The sequence below is a fragment of the Budorcas taxicolor genome, chromosome 19 (assembly GCF_023091745.1).
Source record: "Budorcas taxicolor isolate Tak-1 chromosome 19, Takin1.1, whole genome shotgun sequence".
Taxonomy (NCBI): domain Eukaryota; kingdom Metazoa; phylum Chordata; class Mammalia; order Artiodactyla; family Bovidae; genus Budorcas; species Budorcas taxicolor.
Genome location: NC_068928.1, coordinates 20,065,125 through 20,086,350, shown reverse-complemented (window position 1 = coordinate 20,086,350; position 21,226 = coordinate 20,065,125). Strand labels below are relative to the sequence as shown.

Below are 21,226 nucleotides of genomic sequence, written 5' to 3'. Positions count from 1 at the left end.
TTCTGCTCTGTGCCTTAGTTTCATCTCTGTTGTTATTATTTTCTTTTGTGGGGAATGTGTGCTGAGCAGTTTATGGGACCTCAGTTCCCTGACCAGAGATTGAACCCAGGCCACGGCAGTGAAAGACTGGAATCCCAACTACGCAACCAGGAAACTCCCAGTTGCCTCCTCTGTAAAGGAGGAGCACGTTCCTCATTCATTTCATGTTTGAAATAAGATAAAGCACTAATACGTGCATGCATGGGGGCATGCTAAGTCGCTTCAGTCGTGTCTGAGGCTTAGCGACCCCATGGACTGTAGCCTGCCAGCTTCCTCTGTCCATAGGATTCTCCAAGCACGAAGACTGGAGTGGATTGCCATGCTCTCCTCCAGGGGATCTTCCCAACCCAGGGACGGGTTCTTTACCACTTGAGCCACCTGGGACGCCCCAATACATACATAAGAAGAGCTTAAAAACTTTAACTATTATAATAGTTTGGGTGAAGAGTGGCCAAGAACCTGGCTCCCCATTGACATCTGACCCAGAGCCAGAGATTGGCTGGAAGTGTCTCAGATATTTGGGCCACGAAAGGAAGGACACCTGTGGCTTGGTGTCATCGTCCTAAGAGGCCAAGACAGGAACATCAATCCTAGTTCCCAGTAAGCAACCCCTCTGTCCTTTGCTACGGTTCTTACCTGCTATGCTATTCTGGAAGAGCTGGCATTTCTGCACACTCGCCCTTCCGCTTCCCCGCTCCTCCGACTCCATGTTGACATCTATATTGGGCAGTATTGTCACTGGGACAGGGAGCCGCATAGAAGTAGGAGTGGGTGCTTGGGGTGGCGGCCATCGCGGGGCTGGGATCACGTCTTCTTTCGCTGAGCTCCCGTGGAGGGGCCTGCTGGGGGAGAAAAAGAGCGAGCCCGGCCTCCCGCCAGGGAAGGAGAGACCTTGAAATCCTGGATGGAGGATCGGAGATTGGTGGGAGTAGCTTCCCGGGCGGCCGCGCACGGACCGGAGTGTAGATTGGGGGCGGGGCTAAGGGCTGAGGCTGGGTTCGGAAGAATTGGGAGGGGCCGGGAGGTTGAGAGAATTGCTGGGGCGGGGCTAAGAACGGGGTTGGGGCGGGGCTAGGTTCTGGGGGTAGGACTAAGCCGGGAGCAGATCTGGAGAGGAACTAGGGATGGGACTGAGGGCAGGGCCTGAGCGGCCGAGCTAAAGTTTAGGCCTGAGATACGGGGGAGGTGCTAAGGTTAAAGTGGAACAAAGAGGGAGGGGCCCGGAAGGAGCTAGGAGGCCCCGGATGAAGAGCGCCGCAGAAGCTCAGACTTGGGCTAAGACAACGCAGCCTAGAGCAGAGGGAGAGGGGAGACTGGGCAAGCATGAGGCGGAGTTAAGGGCTGGACTGGGGCGAAGCTGAGATTGGGGTTTACAGTGACCTCGGCCAAGCTGAGGTTCAGGGTTGGACTTCTGCGTGGAAGAGTCTTGTAGAGACGAAGAACTAGACTGAGAGATATGTGGGTCAGGACGACACTGAGGATTGAAAGGTGGACTAAGGAAAAAACTGAGGACGATACCAGCTCTTGGGACGAGAGCAGCACCGGTAAAGAGGGGGCGTGGCAGATTAGGGGAGGGCTTCCAGTTGGGGGGCGTGGCACGGGGGACTGGCCTGAGAACCCGAGGAGGGGGTGGAACCTGAGAGCCCGACGAAGGAGGCGGGGCCAAAGGCTGACTGGGGCGGAGTTAGGGCCTGGGGGTGGGCTCCCTCTAGCCTTGGACCAATGATTGAGCAATAGGGACAGGCGAGCTGGAGAACCGCTTGTGGGTTGGACTGGGGTCGTCTGGTTGGAGCCAGAACTACGACCTCTGGTTGCAGGGGTGGAAGGCATTGCTGTGCCTCAGCCGCTAAGCAGGAAGTGAGGGGTTTGGTTGGAACCCATGGTCCAGTCACTGGGATTGGGGCCGGCGGTTCCATTGACTTTAGGGCAGGAAAAAATCTGGAAATTCCACTAGTGACATCACAGTCGCCTCCAGAGGTGGGCGGGGCCAGGGCGGCATTTCCAAGGAAACCGGAGCTGCCCTGCCTAGCTCCCTCCTCTTCCCTCCTTCCCTTCCTTGGTTTTTCCCTCCCTTCCTTCCTCCTTCCCCTCTCCCTACCTCCCTCCCCCGTTCAGCTGCTCGGGCGCCCGATCTGGAACCCTAACCCCTGTGCCGCAAGGGCAGGGGGAGCTCCTCAGCTCGCAAGACTGGGAGGACTGTACAAATGAGCATCACCTGTGAGTTCTGAGTTAGGTCCCTGTACCTCGATTAATGTCCTACTGAGAGACCTCAAGCTTCTCTCTTCCTTTTAAGCTCTCTCTCATTCAATGTCACTCATTCATTATGCGGTCTCCCCTATGGCCACCTCACTCACTTCTGCTGCAGGAGCTCCAAATTGCTGCTTCAGCTGGAAACTAGAGCAGATTGTCTTCCTCAGATCTGAGAAGAGTTATTAAATCCCTCCCCTTGGCATTAGAGTTACGACCGTCAAGGCTTCTTGTGGATATGCTGGGGCGGGGGCGGTTAGTCAGTGGACCCTGCATATAAGCCTCTTCCATAGTAACTCTGGAGAGAGCGAGCAGAGTTTGAATCTTGATCCAGCTCAGGTCACTCTGGCCTGACCTTTAGGGTCCAGGCTGGATAAAGGAGGCTGTGGAGTCAGGATTGAGTAAAACCAGAGGGTGAGGAATTGGCTGTGTTAGAGGTGAAAAGCAGTTGTAGTGGGAAGTGATAGCTGGCAGGACAGGTTTTGGATAGGAACCACAAGTAGACAGGCATACTTGTGGTAGAAAGAGCATAGACTATGGAGCCAAGAAAATTGGATTTGAATCCTACCTCTGTCATCTATTAACTTGTTTCTTTGGACAAGTTACTTATTGTAAGTCTCTGTGTCCCCATCCATAAAATGGGCTTTGGTGAGGATTTAGAATCAATGGCATATTTTAAAAGCCCAGCACAGTGCCTGACCCTGGGAAAATGCTCATCCAAGGTCAATTTTCTTTCCCCAGAAAAGTCCCCAGATTTGAACCCTGGACAGAATCTCCAATGCCACAGCTTCTTGTGGCACCAATAGGGCTTTATTTTCTTCTATTCATGTGTTCATTCAGTCAACCAACTGGGGGACCAGTTATGTCATGATGAAGAGTTTGCACCTCATCCTGAAGGCAGTCGAATGCTATTAAAGAGGAGGAACATGGTGAACCAGTTTGGCTGCATTGTGAGGAGTGGATGTAGGGAGTGAGACAGAAGTTAGGGAGGCCAGGTGGGAGGCTACTCCAGCTGTCTGTGTCAGAGAAAATTGATAGGTCTGAATCAGAATTAGATGTGGGGACAAGTAGGCATGGCAAGACTTGGTCATTGAGTTGGTGAGAAGTGAGGCAAAGGATGATCCCTAGATTTCTAGCTGAGGTGTCTGTTGCTCTCTGAAATGGAAGTTACAAGAGACAGTGTTTCATGAAGGGTAGGGAGAAGATGGTGGGTTCATATGACATGTGCTGGTCTGATGTTTTGAGAATGTCTGAGAGGGACATAGGCTATGTGCTCAGGAAAGCAGTATGCATTGGAGATCAAGATTTATGTCATTCTATTAGTGGATGTTGAAACCGTGGAAATGGATAACATTAACCAAGACAAGGCTGTAGAGTCTTCTGAGAAGGAGGCCGGCAAAAGAACCCTGGGCATCACCAATTTAAGGAGTACAGGCCAGCAAAGAAGTTAGGAAAGAATTAAAAGCTAGGAAGGAAGAAAGAAATGAGAGAGGTGTGTCATGAAAGCCAAAGAAGAGTCTGCAGAAGAAAGAGGTTGATTGATCAACAGGGTCAGTGAGATGAGGCAAAAAGAATGTCACTGGGTTTGGCTATTAGATCACTGGTGGCCTTTGCCTGGACTATTCTGATAGAAGGGCAGGGATGGCTGCCACGCTGTAGGTGGCTGGAGAAGACAAAAGTCAAGATTTAGCTCACTGAAGGTAGGGACTGGGCCTTCTTTGCTGGTGCCTAGTGAAGCTGTCCAATATATCTGTTAAATAAGGGAGTGAATAAACTTGGGTTGAAAAGGAAGAAGGGTGGCTATGCAGTGACATAAGGAGAAAGAGGGTTCACAGAATGTTTTGCTTGAAAATGTTCATAGCCTGTAAGAAAAAAAAACAAACATGAAAGAGGCAGAAGGTGAGAATTCTGTCTGGGACCTGGAGTCCAGGTGCTTGGGCAAGGAGGGAGGGACACTTCCCCGGGCTAGAGGTCGATGGGGGTGGGAACAGCCACAGATGAAGCCCACGAAATTATGCGTTGAGAGGAACAGTGGCGGGGTACACATGTCCAGGGAAGCATTCGGAGTTTCATTCGAGTACTTCCTGTGCCATGGGAAACAGATGGAGCTGACCAGGGAACTATAGAAGGGTGACCAAGTGCCACTGAAGGCCCAGCTCAAGTCCCAGAGCAGCCATCTCCTTTCCTTAAGCAGGACTCAGTCCGGTACCCTCAAAGGACCAAGCTAACTGTAGGACGGAAAAGGAAGCGCAGACTTTACTCTGCGGTTGCTGATGGAGCTGCTGTCGTGCAGGAGTTTCTTTGGGGACACCCTGGGACAATCCCTTCCCCGAAACTGTCCCTTCTTACCTAGACTCTGGCTCACTCCTGTCCTTCCCTCCAGATCCTACTGTTATGCTTCTTTCAAGAAGCCCCACGCCCCCATTTCAGTGGGTGTCCTTGCTCCCACAGAACTTCCTCCCCACCCTGTCCCTCCCTATCAGGGCCTTCCTCACACCGCTGTCCGGTACTGTTACACAGACTGTGTCTCCTCTCCTCATACCCTCCCCCAGCCCCTGTTGAGAGCAGGGACTGTTGTCTTTGAATCTCTGCGTCTCCTGGGGGCTGTCCCTGGAGCCTCTCAGGAGCTGTTTCCTGAGTGAATGGCGTGGGGAGGGGCTGCTGCTACCTCTGTGTACTCTCTCAGATATAAACAGGTTGCCCAGCTGGGGGAGAGGACACCTGCTGGCTAGTGTGGCGTCCAGCACAGATGCTTCTACTTTATCCTCTGAAGGTGGGTCCTCCTTCAAGGGGGGGGGTGCGAGGGGTGTGTGGAAATCTCTGGCCCCAGGGGTCCCCCCACCCCCCACCTGGTGGTAGGCAGGAGGGAGGGAGGTGTTTGGTCCTGAAAGGGTCACCGAGCTGCCCTACCCCAGCCCCTTCCCGTGCCCCGCAGAAAGTGTCACCCCTTCCTGGAGGCCACAGTCACCCCTTTCCTTTGTATAGCCCTTTATGGTGCACAAGAATCTTTGACATATGTGAACTGAGTCCTCTTAACAACCCTCTAAAAGAGCTATTACCTTCATTCCCATTTTGTGAGTAAGGAAATGAAGGCTCAGAGAAGTAAAGTAACTTGCCCCTAGGTCACCCAACTCAACTTGGACTCAGGCCTGACTACAAATTCAGGGCAGTTCCACTCTGCTGCCCTTTGCTGCAGTTCAGCAGTGCTGGAGAAACCCTGAGGCAGTGGTGATGGTGTTCCAAGGTCCTGCCTCCCATGCAGGACTCACTCCCCCGCCGTTGGAGAAGGCGCATGGGAGGAAAGGAAGCACAAAGGGAGGCCACTAAGTGGATCAGGGTGTATGGGGGACCCAGGGCCCCCACAGCCTGGTGGGGGGAAGGGAAGGGACGTGGAAGGTGGGGAAGGCTCAGACCAAGCTTCTGTCACACCCCTCAAGTCCTTGAAGGTCACCTGGAGTAACTTTAAGGCCAGCCTGAGTTAACTGCTGGCTGGAGGCCAGTATGAAGTCTTGCCCCAGTTCCATCCCATGTAGGGACTGGATAAAGGCACAGTCCTGGCCTGTTCTGAGGGAGTCAGCCAGCCACAGCACCCCAAGCCAGGCAGCCCTGGAACTCACGAGTACCAGGAGCCGAGGTTCAGGGGGAACCTGCAGGAAGGTTCCCTGTCCCTTCGTGGGCTTATGTTGTAGATGGTGGCCCAAGGGGAACGCTGCTGGGGCCTTAGGCAGGGTCAGAGGTGAGGCGGTGGGAGTGAAGGCTGGGCGAGACCAGTGTGCATACAGGCTTGATGCATCCTAGCAAAAGAGGTAGGCATCTTTCCTTGGGGGCCTCCGCTAATTCCAGTCATCTCTTGGCAGCTTCTCCCCTGTGCCACCTACAAGGGTGCGTTGTTCAAGTCTGTGGCTCTAAGGACTGGGGAGAGAATGGATGGGGAATGGGAACTTGATAAGGAGAGAACAGGGAAAGAGTCAAGATTGAGTCTGGGAAAGGGGAGACAACTGAGGGTGAGACAGGCATCGGAGGGAGAAGAGGCTTAGAGAAGAGCGGAGTAGAGACAGAAGCCCAGGGGCATGACGCTGGGGTGGGAGGGGGCGGTGGTGACGATCAAGCCGACCTGCTCTAGCGGGCCCTGGGGCTGGAGCGGCTTCAAAGGCTGGGAGGGGTGGGATACCCGTCTCCCCTTTGGGCCTGTGCGGAACCAAAGATGCTGCTGGCTCCCCTCGGCCCTCCCCTCCACGAGTTACTCTGTGCATGGGGTCAGCTGACAACTCTGAGCACTGGATGAGGGGCAGGTGGAAGTCAGTGGAGGGCCCTGGGAAGGTGGGGCTCCCATAGAAGGCAGGGGAGGGGAAGAGGCGTTACCAGACAGCATGGGGCTGGTGGGGACCTTGGTGAGACACTGTCCTGGAAGTCTGCGAGGCACAGGCAGATTCACAGGCAATGGGCTGGGGAGAGGAGAGGCTGAGACCTAGGTGCTGTTCGGCTGAGTTACTGCTACCAAGCAGTAAGGACAGCTGTGTGTGCGTGTGTGGGTGGATGGCCCTGGCAGTCCAGTAGGGTTAGGACTCAGTGCTTTCAATGCTGGAGCCCTTGGGTTCAGTCCCTCGTCAGGGGAACTAAGATCCCACAAGCTGCAAAGTGAGGCCAAAAACAAAACAACTGTGGGGGAGGGAGGGTGGTGGCACTGGGTGAGCCCAATGAAACCTTTAGATTGAGCTGTGAGCGGGGAGATCCAGGTGTGCTGCCATGGGCGCATGTGACCCAGGCTCTTATCCCCTCAGGTGAATTTAAGAGCACTGACAGGTGCTGCTGGAAACACAAGAAGTGTGCCGGGCACATCATCCGCCCCTTCTCCTCCGACTGTGTCCACCACGACGTGCACCTGCACTCTCTCAGCCACTGTGACTGTGACTCGAGGTAAGGCCCCCTCCTCGGGAGACCCGCAGCCCAGGAGAGACTCTTGGGCAGATCCAGGCCCAAAATGTCCACTGTGGCTCCCCGCTTCAGCTCTGCCCTCCCGGCCCCAGCTTTGTAAGCCCGGCTCTGCTCCAGGGGCCGTGGGGCGGTCTTCCGGCAGCCTGGGCTGGGCATAGTGGAAGCCGCTGTCCCTTAGGCTTCTCGCTCTGGGCCCCTGGGGAGGCATGGAGGCATGGGAGCCAGGCTGAGTCCCTTGTGTGGCAGGCTGAAGGACTGCTCAGAGAAGACGAATAGCAGCTCTGGAGATGTGGGCCCAACCTGCTCCCGAGACGTGGACTCAACCTGTTTCAACATCATCCAGTCCCCATGCTTTGAGCTCATCCCAGAGGAAGAGTGTGTGGAGCGGTTCTGGTACGGCTGGTGAGTTCTGGCAGGTGGAAAGGGGGCACTGGCCCCCACATTCTGTCAGTCACCTTGCCCTGCCCTCCTCAATCATCTTTGCCTGCCCCCCTCCCTTGCAGGTGCAAGAGCTACAGGCCTGTCTCTGTGGCAGTGATCCACCACCCCATCCACCATGAGTGTGGGGCAGATGACCTAAACCAAGAAGAGGAGGAGGAGGAGGAGGAGGAAAGCAAGGCTCCCATCCCAACCCAGGTGGGACCCACCCCCACTGACACCCCCACCGACACAGGCGTGAGCATGATCACGGGTGCCCCTGACTCAGCAGCTCCCATCACCATCTGGCGTTCTGAAAGCCCCTCTGGGAAGTCCCAGGGCAACAGGGTGATCAAGAAGATAAAGAAAAAAAAAGAGAAAGACAAGGAGGAGGAGACGGACGAAAAGGAAAAAGCAAAGGTGAAGAAAAAAGTCAAGAAGGGCAAGTTGACGAAGAAGAAAAGCCCAGTTAAATCAGAATCACCTCCAGACTTAAGCCGATCATTAAGCCCAAGAGAGTTGGCCAGAATGTCAGAGTCCAGCCCAGACAGCCGGCAGGATCTGGAGAGTGAGGACAGTTACAATGACCCTGGGCGGGAGGAACCCTCCAGTGAGGATATTGTGGAGTCTTCATCACCCAGGAAGAAAGAGAAGAACGGGGTCCAGGTCAAGAAGCCCGGCTTGAAGACCTCACCAGTCAAGAAGATCAACAAGAGGAGATCTCCCCCAGCATCAAACCCCAATCTCAGTTGAGGCGACCAGGGTGAAGAATAAATGCGATCAAGCCTGTAGCTGACCCCCTGCTTCTCTCTCCCTCCAACCTGGCTACTTGTGGGGGCAGGGGGCGGGCTCTGGGCATGGCTGGAGCCAAATGGCTAAGGGGCTGCGGGAGTTTCTGAAGGGTGGTCCGTCTTTCAAGAGGTCCAGAGAAGGTAGGTGGGTCGGCAGGGAAGGGGCAGAGCCTGTTTCTCTGTAACATCCTAGGTCCAGGCACAAGTGGGTAGGAAGGCGACTTCCTGTCGACCAGGAGACAGGTCTGTGTGAAACTGACCTGGTGACGGGCAGTACTGTGTGCAGTGATACCCCTAATAAATTGAACCTTTTAACCCACTCTGTGCCACCGTGCCTGGCCTTTCCCTACTCTTAAGTGGCCCTGGGGAAGGTGCTGGTGGCATCGAAGGGAACACAGTCTTCCCAGCTGGTTGGCCCTGCTCTCGCTCAGCCCTTCCAAACGGGCCCACCCCCACTTCCGTAAAAGATTTATGTATTTAGTTTTTGGCTGCACTGGCTCTTCGGTGCTGTGCTCAGGCTTCTCTGGTTGCGGAGCATGGGCTCAGTGGGATCTTCCTGGGCCAGGGATTGAGCCCATGTCCCCCGCATTGGCAGGCATCAGGCAAGTCCCCCTTCTAGAAACCTTTTATACTGAAGGGAAAGGAACTGAATTCCTGTCAGAAGGCAAGCCCCTCTCCCCAACTTCTACCAAGAAACAAGCCAAAGGGATCTTGAATGAAGATGTCAGGTGGGAAGCCCACCAAGTATGGGCAGCAGTCCTCAGAGAAAAGGGAGGGGAAAGCCTTGCTTTCCCAGGGCTGTGAGACAAAACGTGAAGGAACACAGGAAGGTCAATTCAGAACTAAAGAGGCAGCGGGCTAAACGAAGGGACCCTCACCAGGGCTGTGTGGGCAGGACCAGGTGAGTGTAGGGCCTGTCCTGGGGCGGCTCATGTAGAGGTCAGATCTCAAGGCCCAGTCAGCTATAAGTGGGGAGAGGCGCAGGGCTCAAGTGGAGAAACCCAGATTGACTTTTGGCCTTTCCCCGGCATGGCAGAGAAGACCAGAAGGTAGTGGATGGGGTGCCCTTGTGTGAGCAGCAAGAGCTGTGCAAACATTCAGATGAGGTCCGGACTGACCCATCACACCTTTTATCTCAGTCCTCACAGCTGCTGTGCTGGGGCAGGTATCCTCCTCTCTGTTACAGACAAGAAAGCTTGCTCAAGGTCACAGCGCTGTGACCCTAGGCGGTCTGATGCAGAAGCCACCTGCTCCTCTGTGAGTCGCCGCCTCTCTGAAGGCCTGGGGTCAGGGGAGCCTGCAAGAGCTCCCAACATGGCTTTGAAAGCTCCCCATCAAGAGCCGGAGACTTGGGAGAGAAAGGCTTTGTCAGGTGCTCTGTAGAAACACTGTTTATTCAAATGACAGGCAGGAAGCGGCAGCAGCAAGGGGTGAGGGCAGCCAGGTGGGGGCCGGGCAGGTCAGCAATGCTCCCCTACATCCCTCGTCATCCTGCTTTGACGGCCACCCTGCTGTTGGCACCAGGGTGGAAGTACTCGCCCTCCTGTCCCAAACTGAATAAATAGCATCCCTCTCCCCATGAGCACTGGGGAGACTCGCGTGCTGAACTTGGCCCCTCCGCAGCCCAGAGTCAGGGGAGGGCAGAAGCTCATAATGGCTTGTAGGGAGCAGAGTACAAAACTCTACTCTCACCTTCTTCTTCCTCCCTGCCACACGCTGCTCCCAGCCTGGTCCCAGGACAGGCGGTCAGTGAGGGCCTGGAGGGGAGGATTGTTGCCTAGCGCACACTGAGCTCAAGTTCACAAGGCCATCCAGCCTGTCGCCCATCCAGGCTGACCACCAAAGAGAACGTCAATTCACGCCACTTTATGGACAGAAAAGGAGGGGCAGGGAGTCAGGCAGTGGGCATCCAGGTCTCTCCCAGCCTCAGAGGTAACCAGAGTCCTAGGAGCAGGTGCCCTACCGATCCATCTCGTCCAGGAGTGGGGTGGCATCGCCAGCAATAGACATGGGGGTGCTTTCGATCATAGGGCTGGGGGAGGGCCGAGGGGTCAGCCGCTGCTTCTGTTTCCGCCGCTCCGCCTCCTTCTCCTGCAGCCACTGTTCTGCCATCTTGCCCCAGTCGATGGCTGCATGGCTGTTGGACCTGGAGGGAGAACCAGGGTGTGTGATACAAGGACTTGACTTGGCCGGCGGCTCGCCAGAAGAGAGCCCACCCCGCAGTTCCTGGGAGCCTCCGTTCTCGCAGAGATGGATCTCGCACCTATGGACAGCAGTGTTTTTCTGGCTCCTCCCAGAGCCCAGTCCTCTGGGGGACACCACCTGGCTTACGCTGTCAGGAGATCCAGAGCACCCACCTCGGCTAACGGCCCGTCTACGGTCAGTGCTACGGTCAGTGTACTCACTTTGGCTGCTGCTGCCGTTGCCGGGAGCTGGAGGAGGGCTGGGGCTGGGCCTGGGCAGACTGTGGGGTGGTGCTGGCCTGCAGCTGGTGGTACTGTGGCGTGGTGATGGGTTGGCTGGGCGTTGTGTAGGAGTAGCTGGGGGTCATTAGTGGTGTGGCCACTGGCTGCTGGGCTGGTGTTGGGAATACCTGGAGAAGGGTGACAGTTGAGTTTAGGCTGGGCTTCGTGCTTATTTGCTCTTCTGGTAAATTTTGGGCAAGCTGAAAATCTGGGCTCTACACAAAGCCTTCCAGCTGACCCTCTCCTGAGCAGGGTGTGATTCTGAGCAGCGGAGGCAGGCCAACAGCAGGGCCCACCACTTGACCACTCGAGTCTAGAGGCCTGAGGGTTCGGGTTCCAAAGATCCCAAAAGACTCCATGGAATGGTCAGAACTTCTCTTACTCCCCTTCCCTTGAGTCGGCCCGAGAATAAGGAACATCTGTTGGAGACAGCTCCTAATGCTGTGGCAGGCCCACCTGCTGTGGAGGCCTTCGTGGTGGGCCCTGCCGAGCCCAGTCTACAGACACAGGCTGGTGAAGGATGACCGTCCCCTTTCACCCTTCCCCACCCTCTGCAGGGCTTTTCCTCCCCAGGCCACGTACATGGTAAGCGCTGCTGCCCCCTCCGCTGCCGCCGTAGCCATACTGGCTGGAGGCCCACTGCGCTGGGGTGGCATTAGGGTTCTGGCCCTGGCCTGTCACAGCAGCAATGGCGTTGAACATCTGCGAGGTCATGTTCTGGGGCAGGGCGTTCACAGCCCGCGTCAGATCTGTAAGCACGAGAAGTGGAGATGGGCACGTTAAGGGACAGCCCTTTCAGCTCCAACCCCCTCACCCCAGGCCTGGCGTGAGCTCCTTACCTGCAAGGTTGATGTTGGCTGGGGTGGCATTGATAGAAGCAGGTGTTCGGGTCCTGCTGCTGCTACTGGGGGTGATGCCTACAGGAAATGGCCTGAGTAAGAAGTCTCTCCAGAAACCTCCTTCCAGTTTTACAACTTAGGGAGCTGGGAGAGGTACTGAGGTGGGTGGAAAGAAGGGCAGCTGGGGGAATTCCCTGGCAGTCCAGTGGTTGCAACTCTGCCTTTTCACTGCTGAGAGCCTGGGTTCAATCTCTGATCAGGGAACTAAGATACCATAGCTGCACAGTGTAGCCAAATAAATACAGAAGTTTAAAAAAAAAGGGAGGGGGAAAGCTGTATAGGCAAAGAGGATGGAGGGCCTTCCTGATGTTACGAGGAGGGAGTTGGACTACAGCGGCAGCCTAGGCCTCACCTTCTGCCATAGTTAGTGTCTGTCTCCACTCAGCGCTCAGCTGTCCCTCAACTACACTCTGGAAGTCACAGAGAGCAGAGCTCACCTGGCACAGGATCCTGATAGTGGTCCTTAAACCATCTGAAAAGGCCGTTCACAGTGGGAAAGACTTGGCCCCGGTACCGGAATCCTTCTGGAGTCACAGTTACGTATTCTATCCTGGGATTTCGGAAGGAAATATGCATCAGACCCCACTTGTGGCCAGCTGCGAGCGGGTGGCCAGGGCAGATCTCCACCATGTGAAGTAGCCACACTGGGTGCTAGGGGGAGGAGAGATAAAAGAGCCAGTCCCTGGCCCTGGAAAAGGAGGCTGCACTCTGGCGAGGTGAGGAGGCACAGAGAAGCCCAGACAAGGCCTGGAGTCAGCAGCCCCAGGTGTGCTCTCTACAGGCCGCCAGAAGGCTCGCTGGGGGCTGGGTCACCACCCGGGGCTGCCATGTGATGGCACTGCACAGCCGGCGAGGAGGGTACAGACATCAGTGTCGGGGTGGGCGGGCCTCCCCGGGCAGCAAAGCACAGTGCTCCATGAGGCAAATCCGAAGCGCCTCTTGAAGGTGGCTGATCTGTCCTCATTTAACACTTTGCCAGAGCAGAGAATAGGTAAGAGGCTCTGGGTTCAGATCCAGTTCCAGTTTCGGCTCTGCCAACTCACCACCTATATGGTTTTGTAACAAGTTACTTTTGTACCAAGTTACTGAAGTGAATCTCAGCCTCATTTGTGAAAAGAGGATAACACTTAAATCTATAGTGTTTAACCTACGAGCAATAAACAAGACAGAGTGTGTAAGGCACTCATCACAATACTGAAAATGGACTGTGTTCAATAAAGCACAGCTGTCAACAGCCAATGCTAAGTATGTCAATGTTCTCACTCAGATGAAGATGAAACCTGCTTCTTGCACCATAAGGAATCTGTGCCCCTTTCCATGGGAAGCTATCACATGGCCTCTGGCCCTGGTTAAAGTCCTCTGTTCAACGGCTATTCATGGAACAGTTTCCAACCCCCACGTGGCCCTGGCTGCCATCTTCCAGAAGCACGCTGGTGAATCAGAAACAAGCATGATATTCCAGAAGTGCCCACGATGCTGCAGGGTCCAGAGCTGCTTGTCCTCTGAGCACCTCCTAATGGAGCCCACTCTGGGCACCATGTGCACGCGCATGGTCCAGGACAAAGAGCAGAGAGGCACAGACTGAGGCCAAGATGGCTGCAGGACGTAGGAGTGCAGAAGGCAAGTCTGGCCATCAGTCTGGGTAACAGATACAACAGAGGAGGTTGAGGGAGACAGGACTTGGTCTGTCAGTGTGAGTGCTGGAGGGACGCAGATATCGGAATACCGAGGGAGGCCAGCCTGGCTGTCACACAGAAGGGAGTAGAGCAGGCTGGTGACTGGAAGAAGAGATGCTCTCCAGACCTACCCCACCTTCAGCACACGCTCACCACAGTAGCAGGGAGCCACTGCTAAGGCTAAAGGCCCTGGTGAGGGTGAAGTGGAGGACAGAGCAGCGTGCTGGCCCCCATCTCTGCCAGTCAGGTGGAGAGAGTGTCCAGTGGTTTCCATCACTCCCTGGGAGGCAGAAGAGGTGAAGGGACCTCCTTTTTCACCCAATTGATTAAAGTGCCTTTCTTATTCAGTCTTTGCCTTTTGCCTCTAAATCATCACCCTCTGTCCCCACCTCCAACCTCCACCTCCACTCGAAACAGGTAAGAGGGGAAAGGCAGTCAAGCGGAACCAGAGAGAGTACTGTTCGGGGCCTGCGAGCCTATCTGTGGACCCCAGCGGCAGCACCTTCTCAGCACCAGTGCTCACCTGGGTTTACCCCGGGGCTGGTATCCCAGTAGGAACTTGCCGGGCAGTTCCTTGCAGGCACAGATGAAATAGGGAATGAAGGTGGGCTTCTCCTTCTTAGTTTTGATGAGCAGCTCCTCTAATTTCTGGGGGTAGAATGAGGGGGAGAGGTTGGGATAGCAACATGCTTGGTACACAATGTCTGGCCTCACACACCATGTACACCTCCTTCACCAGCGCAGCATCCCCTACACTGAAGGGAAACCAGACATCCTTAAGTGACTGGGAGGGGTCATCCCTCGCAGGGCCCTGGGCTCACCTTACGGTCCCCACCGCTGCAGTCCTGATAATACTTGTGGTTTAGAAGGTCCCGGGCAAAGGATGCCATAGGCTGAACATAGCGGGCAACAATCTCATCCAAGTCTTCAAACTCCTGTGGGAAGAAGGTGAAGGCCCCGAGTGTCACATTCTGAACTGAGATCCAGCCTTTCAAGTCCACTTGGAAGAGAACCCACAGAGGGGAGGAACTCCCCCAGCCCTCCTGCTATAGCCTCATTCTGCTGCAAAGTCCCTTCAACTTACCCATCTGTGTGAGTTGGGTCTAATGTTATTAGTTTACAAGACACAAAATCCCTTACATTTTAAATATTTATTTGGCTGCATTGGGTCTTTGTTATTGAGGCATGAGTGCGCCTGCTCAGTAGCTGCTGTGGGCAGGTTTAGTTGCTCTGAGGCATGCAGGATCTTAATTCTTCAACCAGGGATTGAAATCACACCCTGCATTGTAAGGCAGATTCTTAACCGCTGGACCACCAGTGAAGTGAAGCGAAAGTCTCTCAGTCGTGTCTGACTCTCTGTGACCACATGGACTATACAGTCCATGGAGTTCTCCAGGCAGAATACTGGAGTGGGTAGTTGTTCCCTTCTCCAGGGGATCTTCCCAACCCAGGTCTCCAGCATTGCAGGCGGATTTTTTATCCGCTGAGCCACCAGGGAAGTCCACAAAAGCCTTTAAATCGTAACTTTAGCTCTCCACTAGTGCTTGGGAACAGTAAGGGCCTTCATAAAATCTCTCTCCACTGAACCGAGAAATCTGGTCTGTGTCTGCTTGAGGACACAGCACTCGCATGTGCATTTTCTCCTCTGCCTCCAGTGGTTCTCTAGTCTATTTTAGAATTCGGAGGACAGAAAAAGAAACACGACATACACAAAACTGCTGCCAAATTACTCATCTCTTAAGGGCCCTGGGTTTTGCTGTTCTGAGTGGCTGGGACACATACAATGAACACAGGTGACTACCATGGAAGGGGCTTGCTTCTGGAAGCAGGATGGGGATGCTAGAGTGTGCAGGGGCTGCCTCTCACCTCACTGTTGATCCACAGGGTGGCTCCCAGGCTGAAGGCATTTTCCTTGCCTTCTTCCCGCACATCCACGTGCTGGTAGATGCCATCGCTGACCTTCCAGGTCACTGTCAGGTGATTCTCGCCCTTGCTGCTCGGTCGGATGATCACGTCACCCTGGTCCATGGTTTCCATCATTTTTTCTGCTTGCTTAAAATTTATATTATGGAAGGATGGGTGTGCAATCACTCGCTTGATATACGCTGAAGAGGGCAGGAAAGAATCATTGGTCAGCTGACGGGATGGGGAGCCAGCCCAATGAGACAAGCCATGGCTAAATTTCTGATCCACTACTAAATTCGGAGACTTTCACCCTCTCTGGGCCTGGACTCTCGGATGTGTTAACCTGGGCTCCTAGGGTGCTGGGAGAATGAAACTTTAGGAGTTCCAGTGCATTAGCAAAGAAAATGTGACCCAAGAAGACCCCAGCGCCCAGCTCAGCCTATGTCTCCCTTTCCTGCTGCCTCCGGGCCTCAGCCCCTCAGAGCTGAGCACTCAGTCCCACGGGGAGGCCGAGCAGTCAGCACATGCGTCCTGGGCAGGGAGGGCTGCCAGGACTCGGGGCGCACAGGCATGGTTGGGAGCACTCACTGGTCCGCTGCTGCTTCCGCTTCATGTCCTCCTCCTGCTTGTGGTCTGCTGCTTCGGCGTCAAAATCATAGTAGGTGTCCTTGGGCAGCTTCCACTCGTTGCTCCTGTCCATGAGGTCCGAGGTGCGGCAGGTCAGGTCCGCACTGAACTTCTCGATGTCGATCTTCATGATGCGGCAGTGGACAGTCATCCCCACCTAGACCCACAGGGCATGTGAGCCGGGAGGGGCAGAGATGGCCTAGCCCGACGCCCGCTCCACACGTGAGGACAGCAGAGTCCAGGCAGAAAGGTGGACACACTGTCCAGAGCCAGCCGGCTACTGAGCATCAGGAGAGCAGGAGTTCCGGGCTGAGTTTGGTCTGCAGACTACTTGTGCCAAGTACTGATGCCTCCTGCTCTAGGCAGAAACACCAACTGGAGTCTCCTGGGATCTGTCACTGGCACTATTCTCTTTCCCCATAAAGTTGCCCAATTACTGTTCCTACGGTGTGAGCCAAGTCTGGGTGCCCTTTTTGGAGGAAAAGCAAAGTAACAGTGTTTCTGTACCTTCCCCCCGATTTGAGCCCTTCTGTTTAAAGAGTGACAAAACCCAGTCAATTTGCACAGCTCTCCTGGAAACTGCCCTAGCTCCATTTACAGGTATACCTCAGAGACATTCCAAGTTCAGTTCCAGACCACCACAATAAAGCAAACATCATAATAAAGTGAGTCACTAGAATTTTTTAGTTTCCTAGAACATATAAGAGTTATGGACACACTATAGTCTATTAAATGTGCAACACTTTTTTTTTAAACACTGTTATGTTTTTTAAAAATATCTTAATTAAAATTTCTTTTATTGATTAAAAAAAGGCAAACCATCACCTGAGCCTTTAGCGAGTCCAAATCTTTTTGCAACACTAACATCAAAGATTACTGATCACAGATCAGCCTGACAAATATAATTAAAAAGTGTGAAATATTGTGAGAACTGGCACAAATAAATGTAACACAGAGACGTGAAGTGATCAAATGCTGTTGGAAAAAAAATGGTACTAACATATTTGCTCAATGCAGGGTTACTACCAACTTTAAATTTGTTTAAAAAAAAAAAAATTACGGTATCTGTGAAGGGCAATAAAACGAGGGATGCCTGCGTTCAGAATGTCTTTCCCCAGCCTTCCTAAGTCCATGGTTCTCAGGGGTTCACAACACTTAGAATCAGAGATTTGGCAGATCTGGTACCACTAGCAGATGTCACTAACAGGATGATCCTGGAAAAGGCACTCAAACTTCTCTGAAACCCTTTTCCACTGGACTAGCAGATTTGAGACAACATATATAAATGTCAAGGGCTGGAATCCAGTGTGTGCATAATAAATGGCAGCTCTGACAAGAGAAACTAGAACAGAAAGGGAGCTCAGCCTTTCTGCTTCACAGCACGGAATGCCAGGCCTTGCTTCCTGCCGCCAGACTAAACCATGGCTTCCCACAGAGGAAGGGCTGGAAACTTGATGAAATCTCACAAAGGCAATGAACAAAAACTGTTCCTCATTTGGGTAGATGCTTCTCACCCTGACTTCACTCAACTGGTTATAAATCCTCCTGAAATGTTCCCCACCGGGAGTCCCTGGGAACAGAGCGTAACTCCTGGTGGGCAGAGCCCAAAGCCAGCCTGATTTGGGCCGCTGAAAACTGCGCCAGGTGCCTTAGTCCTGTCATTCACCTACCTTCACTCGTTCCTCTGGCCGCTTTACCACTTTGTCACTGAGGAATTTGGTGGGGATGAAGCCAGTGACACCATTGTCTAGCCGTGTTTTGACACCGATGGCCTGGCCTGGGCATGAACCGCTGTCAAAGTGGTTCCAGACCTAAAGATGGCATCAGGAGAAGAGCTTGATCATTAAGATTCTGGAGACCACACGGTCAGGAAAGAGCTGGCAGGAATGCTGTAATTCATCTTACCACTGACACTGGCATCACCAGGTGAGAACATGAGGACTCAGCCACCCAGCAACACAGAATTTGAATATCCCCTAGGTTCCCTGATGCATAACTCATGTTTGGCACCACTGGCCAGCAGATCAGTCTTTTATGTTAATTTACTGTAAACGTCCCTCCAGCTTCAACTGAAACCCCTCCTTCTCATTCTGTTCTGACCTTGTGAGCTTAAGAAATATCTGTTTGTCACCTCAGACAACGCATTTCAGTGAACCAGCACATCATGGCTCTTTTACATCCTTGACAAATCTCACCAGTTTCTTTTACTGGGTAAAGTTGAGAAACGGTCTGTTTTACTATCTGCCTAAGTAACATGTGAAGATACAGAAAAAGCTTCAGGATGGCTTTTATGAGTTCTAACCATGAAAAAAGCAGATGTCATTGAGAAGACTGTGGGAAAAACTAAGATGTGTGTGGAGGATGAAAACACTGAAGGGAGTCTACAGATACCTTCTAACTAGCACAGGGACACCGTGCCCACCCTGTATGTAAAAAACGCATACATTTCCTCATGTCTGTAACTGGTTGAGCAAGACCCTCAGAGAATGGGAAACAAGGATTAAGGGCTGAGTGAAAGCAGAATAAGAGCACATAGATCATTTCTGACTAGCAGCACATGGAGGGACTTAAGTTAGGCCTGTGTCCATTCCAGATCTCTTCCCCTTTTTGTGTACTGCCATGGTAAAGTGTCACCTAAACCACTCCCATTCTCGACGCCTTTCTAGAGCGCTGAGATCACGCAATCACAAACATCCAGGGACCATAACAACACTGTAGCACATACCTCACTTAGTTCCGGGAAATTGTCTTGCTGACAGAAAGGGCACTGCCACAGCCCCGTCTCATCGTTGCGGATTGCCTGGTCATAGCTTTCGCCCTGTGGACGCCTATGGGCGATGCCAGTGACATTGCAAATAATGAGCTTTCCTGCAGGAAGGGGAAAGGAGGAGAAGAAGGGAAGAGAACGGGGGCAGGCTGAGAGAACTGGAGAGGTGACTCCTCCCCACCAACTGTTTAGTGACAGAACATCTATCCTAGAGCATCTCCCCTGATTTCCTTCACACCCTCGAAAAGGGAGATCTTCCCTTCATTTGATGACAGGAAAATGAAGCCACAAGACTGACCCCATGAACACCTCACAAAAGCAGGTTAAAAAGCACGATTTGACCTTCCAACTCGAATTTGACTTCCAGCTTAGGACTCTATAATCTTCTTAAAAGCTTCCCTGGTCTTTCCCACTCACAGTACAAACTGGTCTTATTCTGTTGGAATTATAGTCTGACTTGAACATACACAGTAAACACTTATCCCATCAATCCCTTTTTATCCTCCTCCAACTAAAGAAAACAGACCCAGGATTTACCAATGTAGAAGGTCTCCGGTGTCTCTTTGGTTAACATATTGAAGATTTCCTCTGTGTTGGGAGAGCGGTAGGCTGTCCGGAGGTCCTTATACCGACAGCTCAGCTCTGCCCGGATGTCGTACAGCGTGATGTGTTTGTCACCATAGCCCTGGGGAAGAAGCCCCCATTAAGAGTCTTGCAACTGCTCCTCAACCTGAGCCACCAGGGGTTTCAACGAAAGGAGTAGCCAGTTGGCTCCTGTCAGGGTTTCTTTTCTTTCCCCCAACATGTACTAAATCAGCTTTTCAAACTATTCCTTAGCCATGGAACACCGATATACAATAAAAATGCTTCATGGGGACCTCCCTGGTGGTCCAGGGGTTAAGAATGTGCCTGCCAACATGGGGGACACAGGTTCGATTCCTGGTCTGGGAACATTCCACATGCTGCAGGGCAACTAAGCCCTTGTACCACAACTACTGAGCCTGGAGGCCCTAGAGCCTGTGCTCCGCAACAAAAGCAGCCACCACAGTGGGAAGCCTGTGCACCAGCCCTAGAGTGGCCCCCACTCGCCACAACTCGTCCCAACTCAAGAAAGCCTGAGCACAGCAATGAAGACCCAAAGTGCAGCCAAAAAAACCCCTCATGGAATCACAATGTGTGAAACAAATGCAAAACCGCACAGTGGGAAAGGAGGAAAGAGGTCCCAGAAGGAAACTACTACCCCCCACTCCCAGCTCCCCCAAAACATGCCCCCACCATGACTATTGCAGTCTCTGAGACGCCCTTGGCTCCTTAATAAGCAGACTGAAAACTTCCTTGAGTAAACCTAGTACTGCATGGGGAGGGAGAGGATCAAGTCTCTTACACTAATAGTATTGGGGCTTCTCTGAGGATGTGCTTCCTGAGTCTCTTCTCATCTAGGCCAGGCCTTCCACTCTGTCACCCACCTGCCTCTCCAGTTCTTCTGCAAAGGCATCAAGGTCTAGGTCCTTGAGTCGCTCTGGGTTTTCCAAGATTTCTTCAAGGGCTCCCGCAGGGTTGGCATCCTCAGCTGATTCATCATATTCCAGAGCATCCACCGCCATCTTCCTGGCCCACTCATAAGTCTCAGGGTGAACTCGGGAACCATCAAGGACTTCAATATATGAGTCAGTGCTAAAGGAGAGGCAGAAGAGGAGCAGGATATATAACAAAAAGCTTCTAGTAACAACCCAGATGTCCACCAATGGGGAACTGGTTAAATAAATTAGGGCACCTCCATACAATGGAATACTATACATCCATTACAAAGAATGAGGCAGATCTGTGTGTGCTGACATGAAAGATGGCCACGATATATTGATAACGTGAAAAATGCACTGCAAAACACTATGAACCGTATGATCCCATTTTTGTAGTAAATGGGTAGTTAGTAAATGCATAGCAAAAATAAAATTTAGAAAAGTTGTAGTATACATCAACTTGTTATGGCAGTTATCTCTGGGGGGTGGGATTATGGGGGACTTCCACTTTCTGCATAATATTTCTATATGTTATTGAATTTTATATGATGAAATTATATATAAAAGTATTATAAATAAAACAAGAAGGGGGAAGAAGACCTTTGAGAATTTGCTGACAGCTACTTTCCCCCATAAAGCCTTCCCAGGCTGGTCTTGCCCGTGCACTCACATGGACCTATGTTATTCGTGGAGTGTTACAGCAAAGCTGGGTGGAAAATGAAGTTTTAGAACTTGAAGCCTATTTCCCCACTGATTTCCATTACTGAATGAGGAGCTATGTGCCCGTGGAAAAGATCCTCCAAAGACTGAGTTGATAACTTCTGGAGAGGAAGAGGTCAATAGTGAAGTCCAAAGTCCAGGTGAATAGAGAACTTTCTCTCAATAACATTATCTCAGAACATACCAAATCTCTCTCCCCCTTTCTTATCTCCTCAGAC

General features: G+C 52.7%; 2 protein-coding genes across 4 annotated transcripts in view; one reads left to right on the top strand and one right to left on the bottom strand.

The window, feature by feature from the left end:
- Positions 1–1,180: 1,180 nt before the first annotated feature.
- Positions 1,181–8,581, top strand: PROCA1 (protein interacting with cyclin A1). Of its 3 annotated transcripts, XM_052658296.1 has the most exons (6): positions 1,486–1,583; positions 2,155–2,256; positions 4,973–5,059; positions 7,068–7,203; positions 7,468–7,623; positions 7,725–8,581. In XM_052658296.1, exons 2-6 carry the CDS (start codon positions 2,244–2,246, stop codon positions 8,389–8,391), a joined length of 1,059 nt encoding a protein of 352 aa, XP_052514256.1. In that variant the 5' UTR covers positions 1,486–1,583; positions 2,155–2,243; the 3' UTR covers positions 8,392–8,581. The 3 variants fall into 3 exon arrangements, with proteins under 3 accessions (XP_052514255.1, XP_052514257.1, XP_052514256.1); XM_052658295.1 differs by lacking the exon at positions 2,155–2,256 and having other exon boundaries at positions 1,181–1,583; XM_052658297.1 differs by lacking the exons at positions 2,155–2,256; positions 4,973–5,059 and having other exon boundaries at positions 1,181–1,583.
- A 1,223-nt stretch (positions 8,582–9,804) lies between these two features.
- The window catches only part of SUPT6H (SPT6 homolog, histone chaperone and transcription elongation factor), a 30,749-nt gene continuing 19,327 nt past the window's right edge, over positions 9,805–21,226 (bottom strand). The window contains exons 25-37 of the mRNA XM_052657021.1: positions 20,235–20,442; positions 19,306–19,453; positions 18,727–18,869; positions 17,672–17,812; positions 15,963–16,158; positions 15,336–15,574; positions 14,291–14,404; positions 13,993–14,117; positions 12,231–12,343; positions 11,734–11,811; positions 11,477–11,643; positions 10,835–11,022; positions 9,805–10,575 (exon numbers count right to left, since the gene is read on the bottom strand). Coding sequence (XP_052512981.1) covers positions 10,389–10,575; positions 10,835–11,022; positions 11,477–11,643; positions 11,734–11,811; positions 12,231–12,343; positions 13,993–14,117; positions 14,291–14,404; positions 15,336–15,574; positions 15,963–16,158; positions 17,672–17,812; positions 18,727–18,869; positions 19,306–19,453; positions 20,235–20,442 — 2,047 coding nt within the window. The 3' untranslated portion in view covers positions 9,805–10,388. The remainder of the gene's footprint in view (positions 10,576–10,834; positions 11,023–11,476; positions 11,644–11,733; positions 11,812–12,230; positions 12,344–13,992; positions 14,118–14,290; positions 14,405–15,335; positions 15,575–15,962; positions 16,159–17,671; positions 17,813–18,726; positions 18,870–19,305; positions 19,454–20,234; positions 20,443–21,226) is intronic.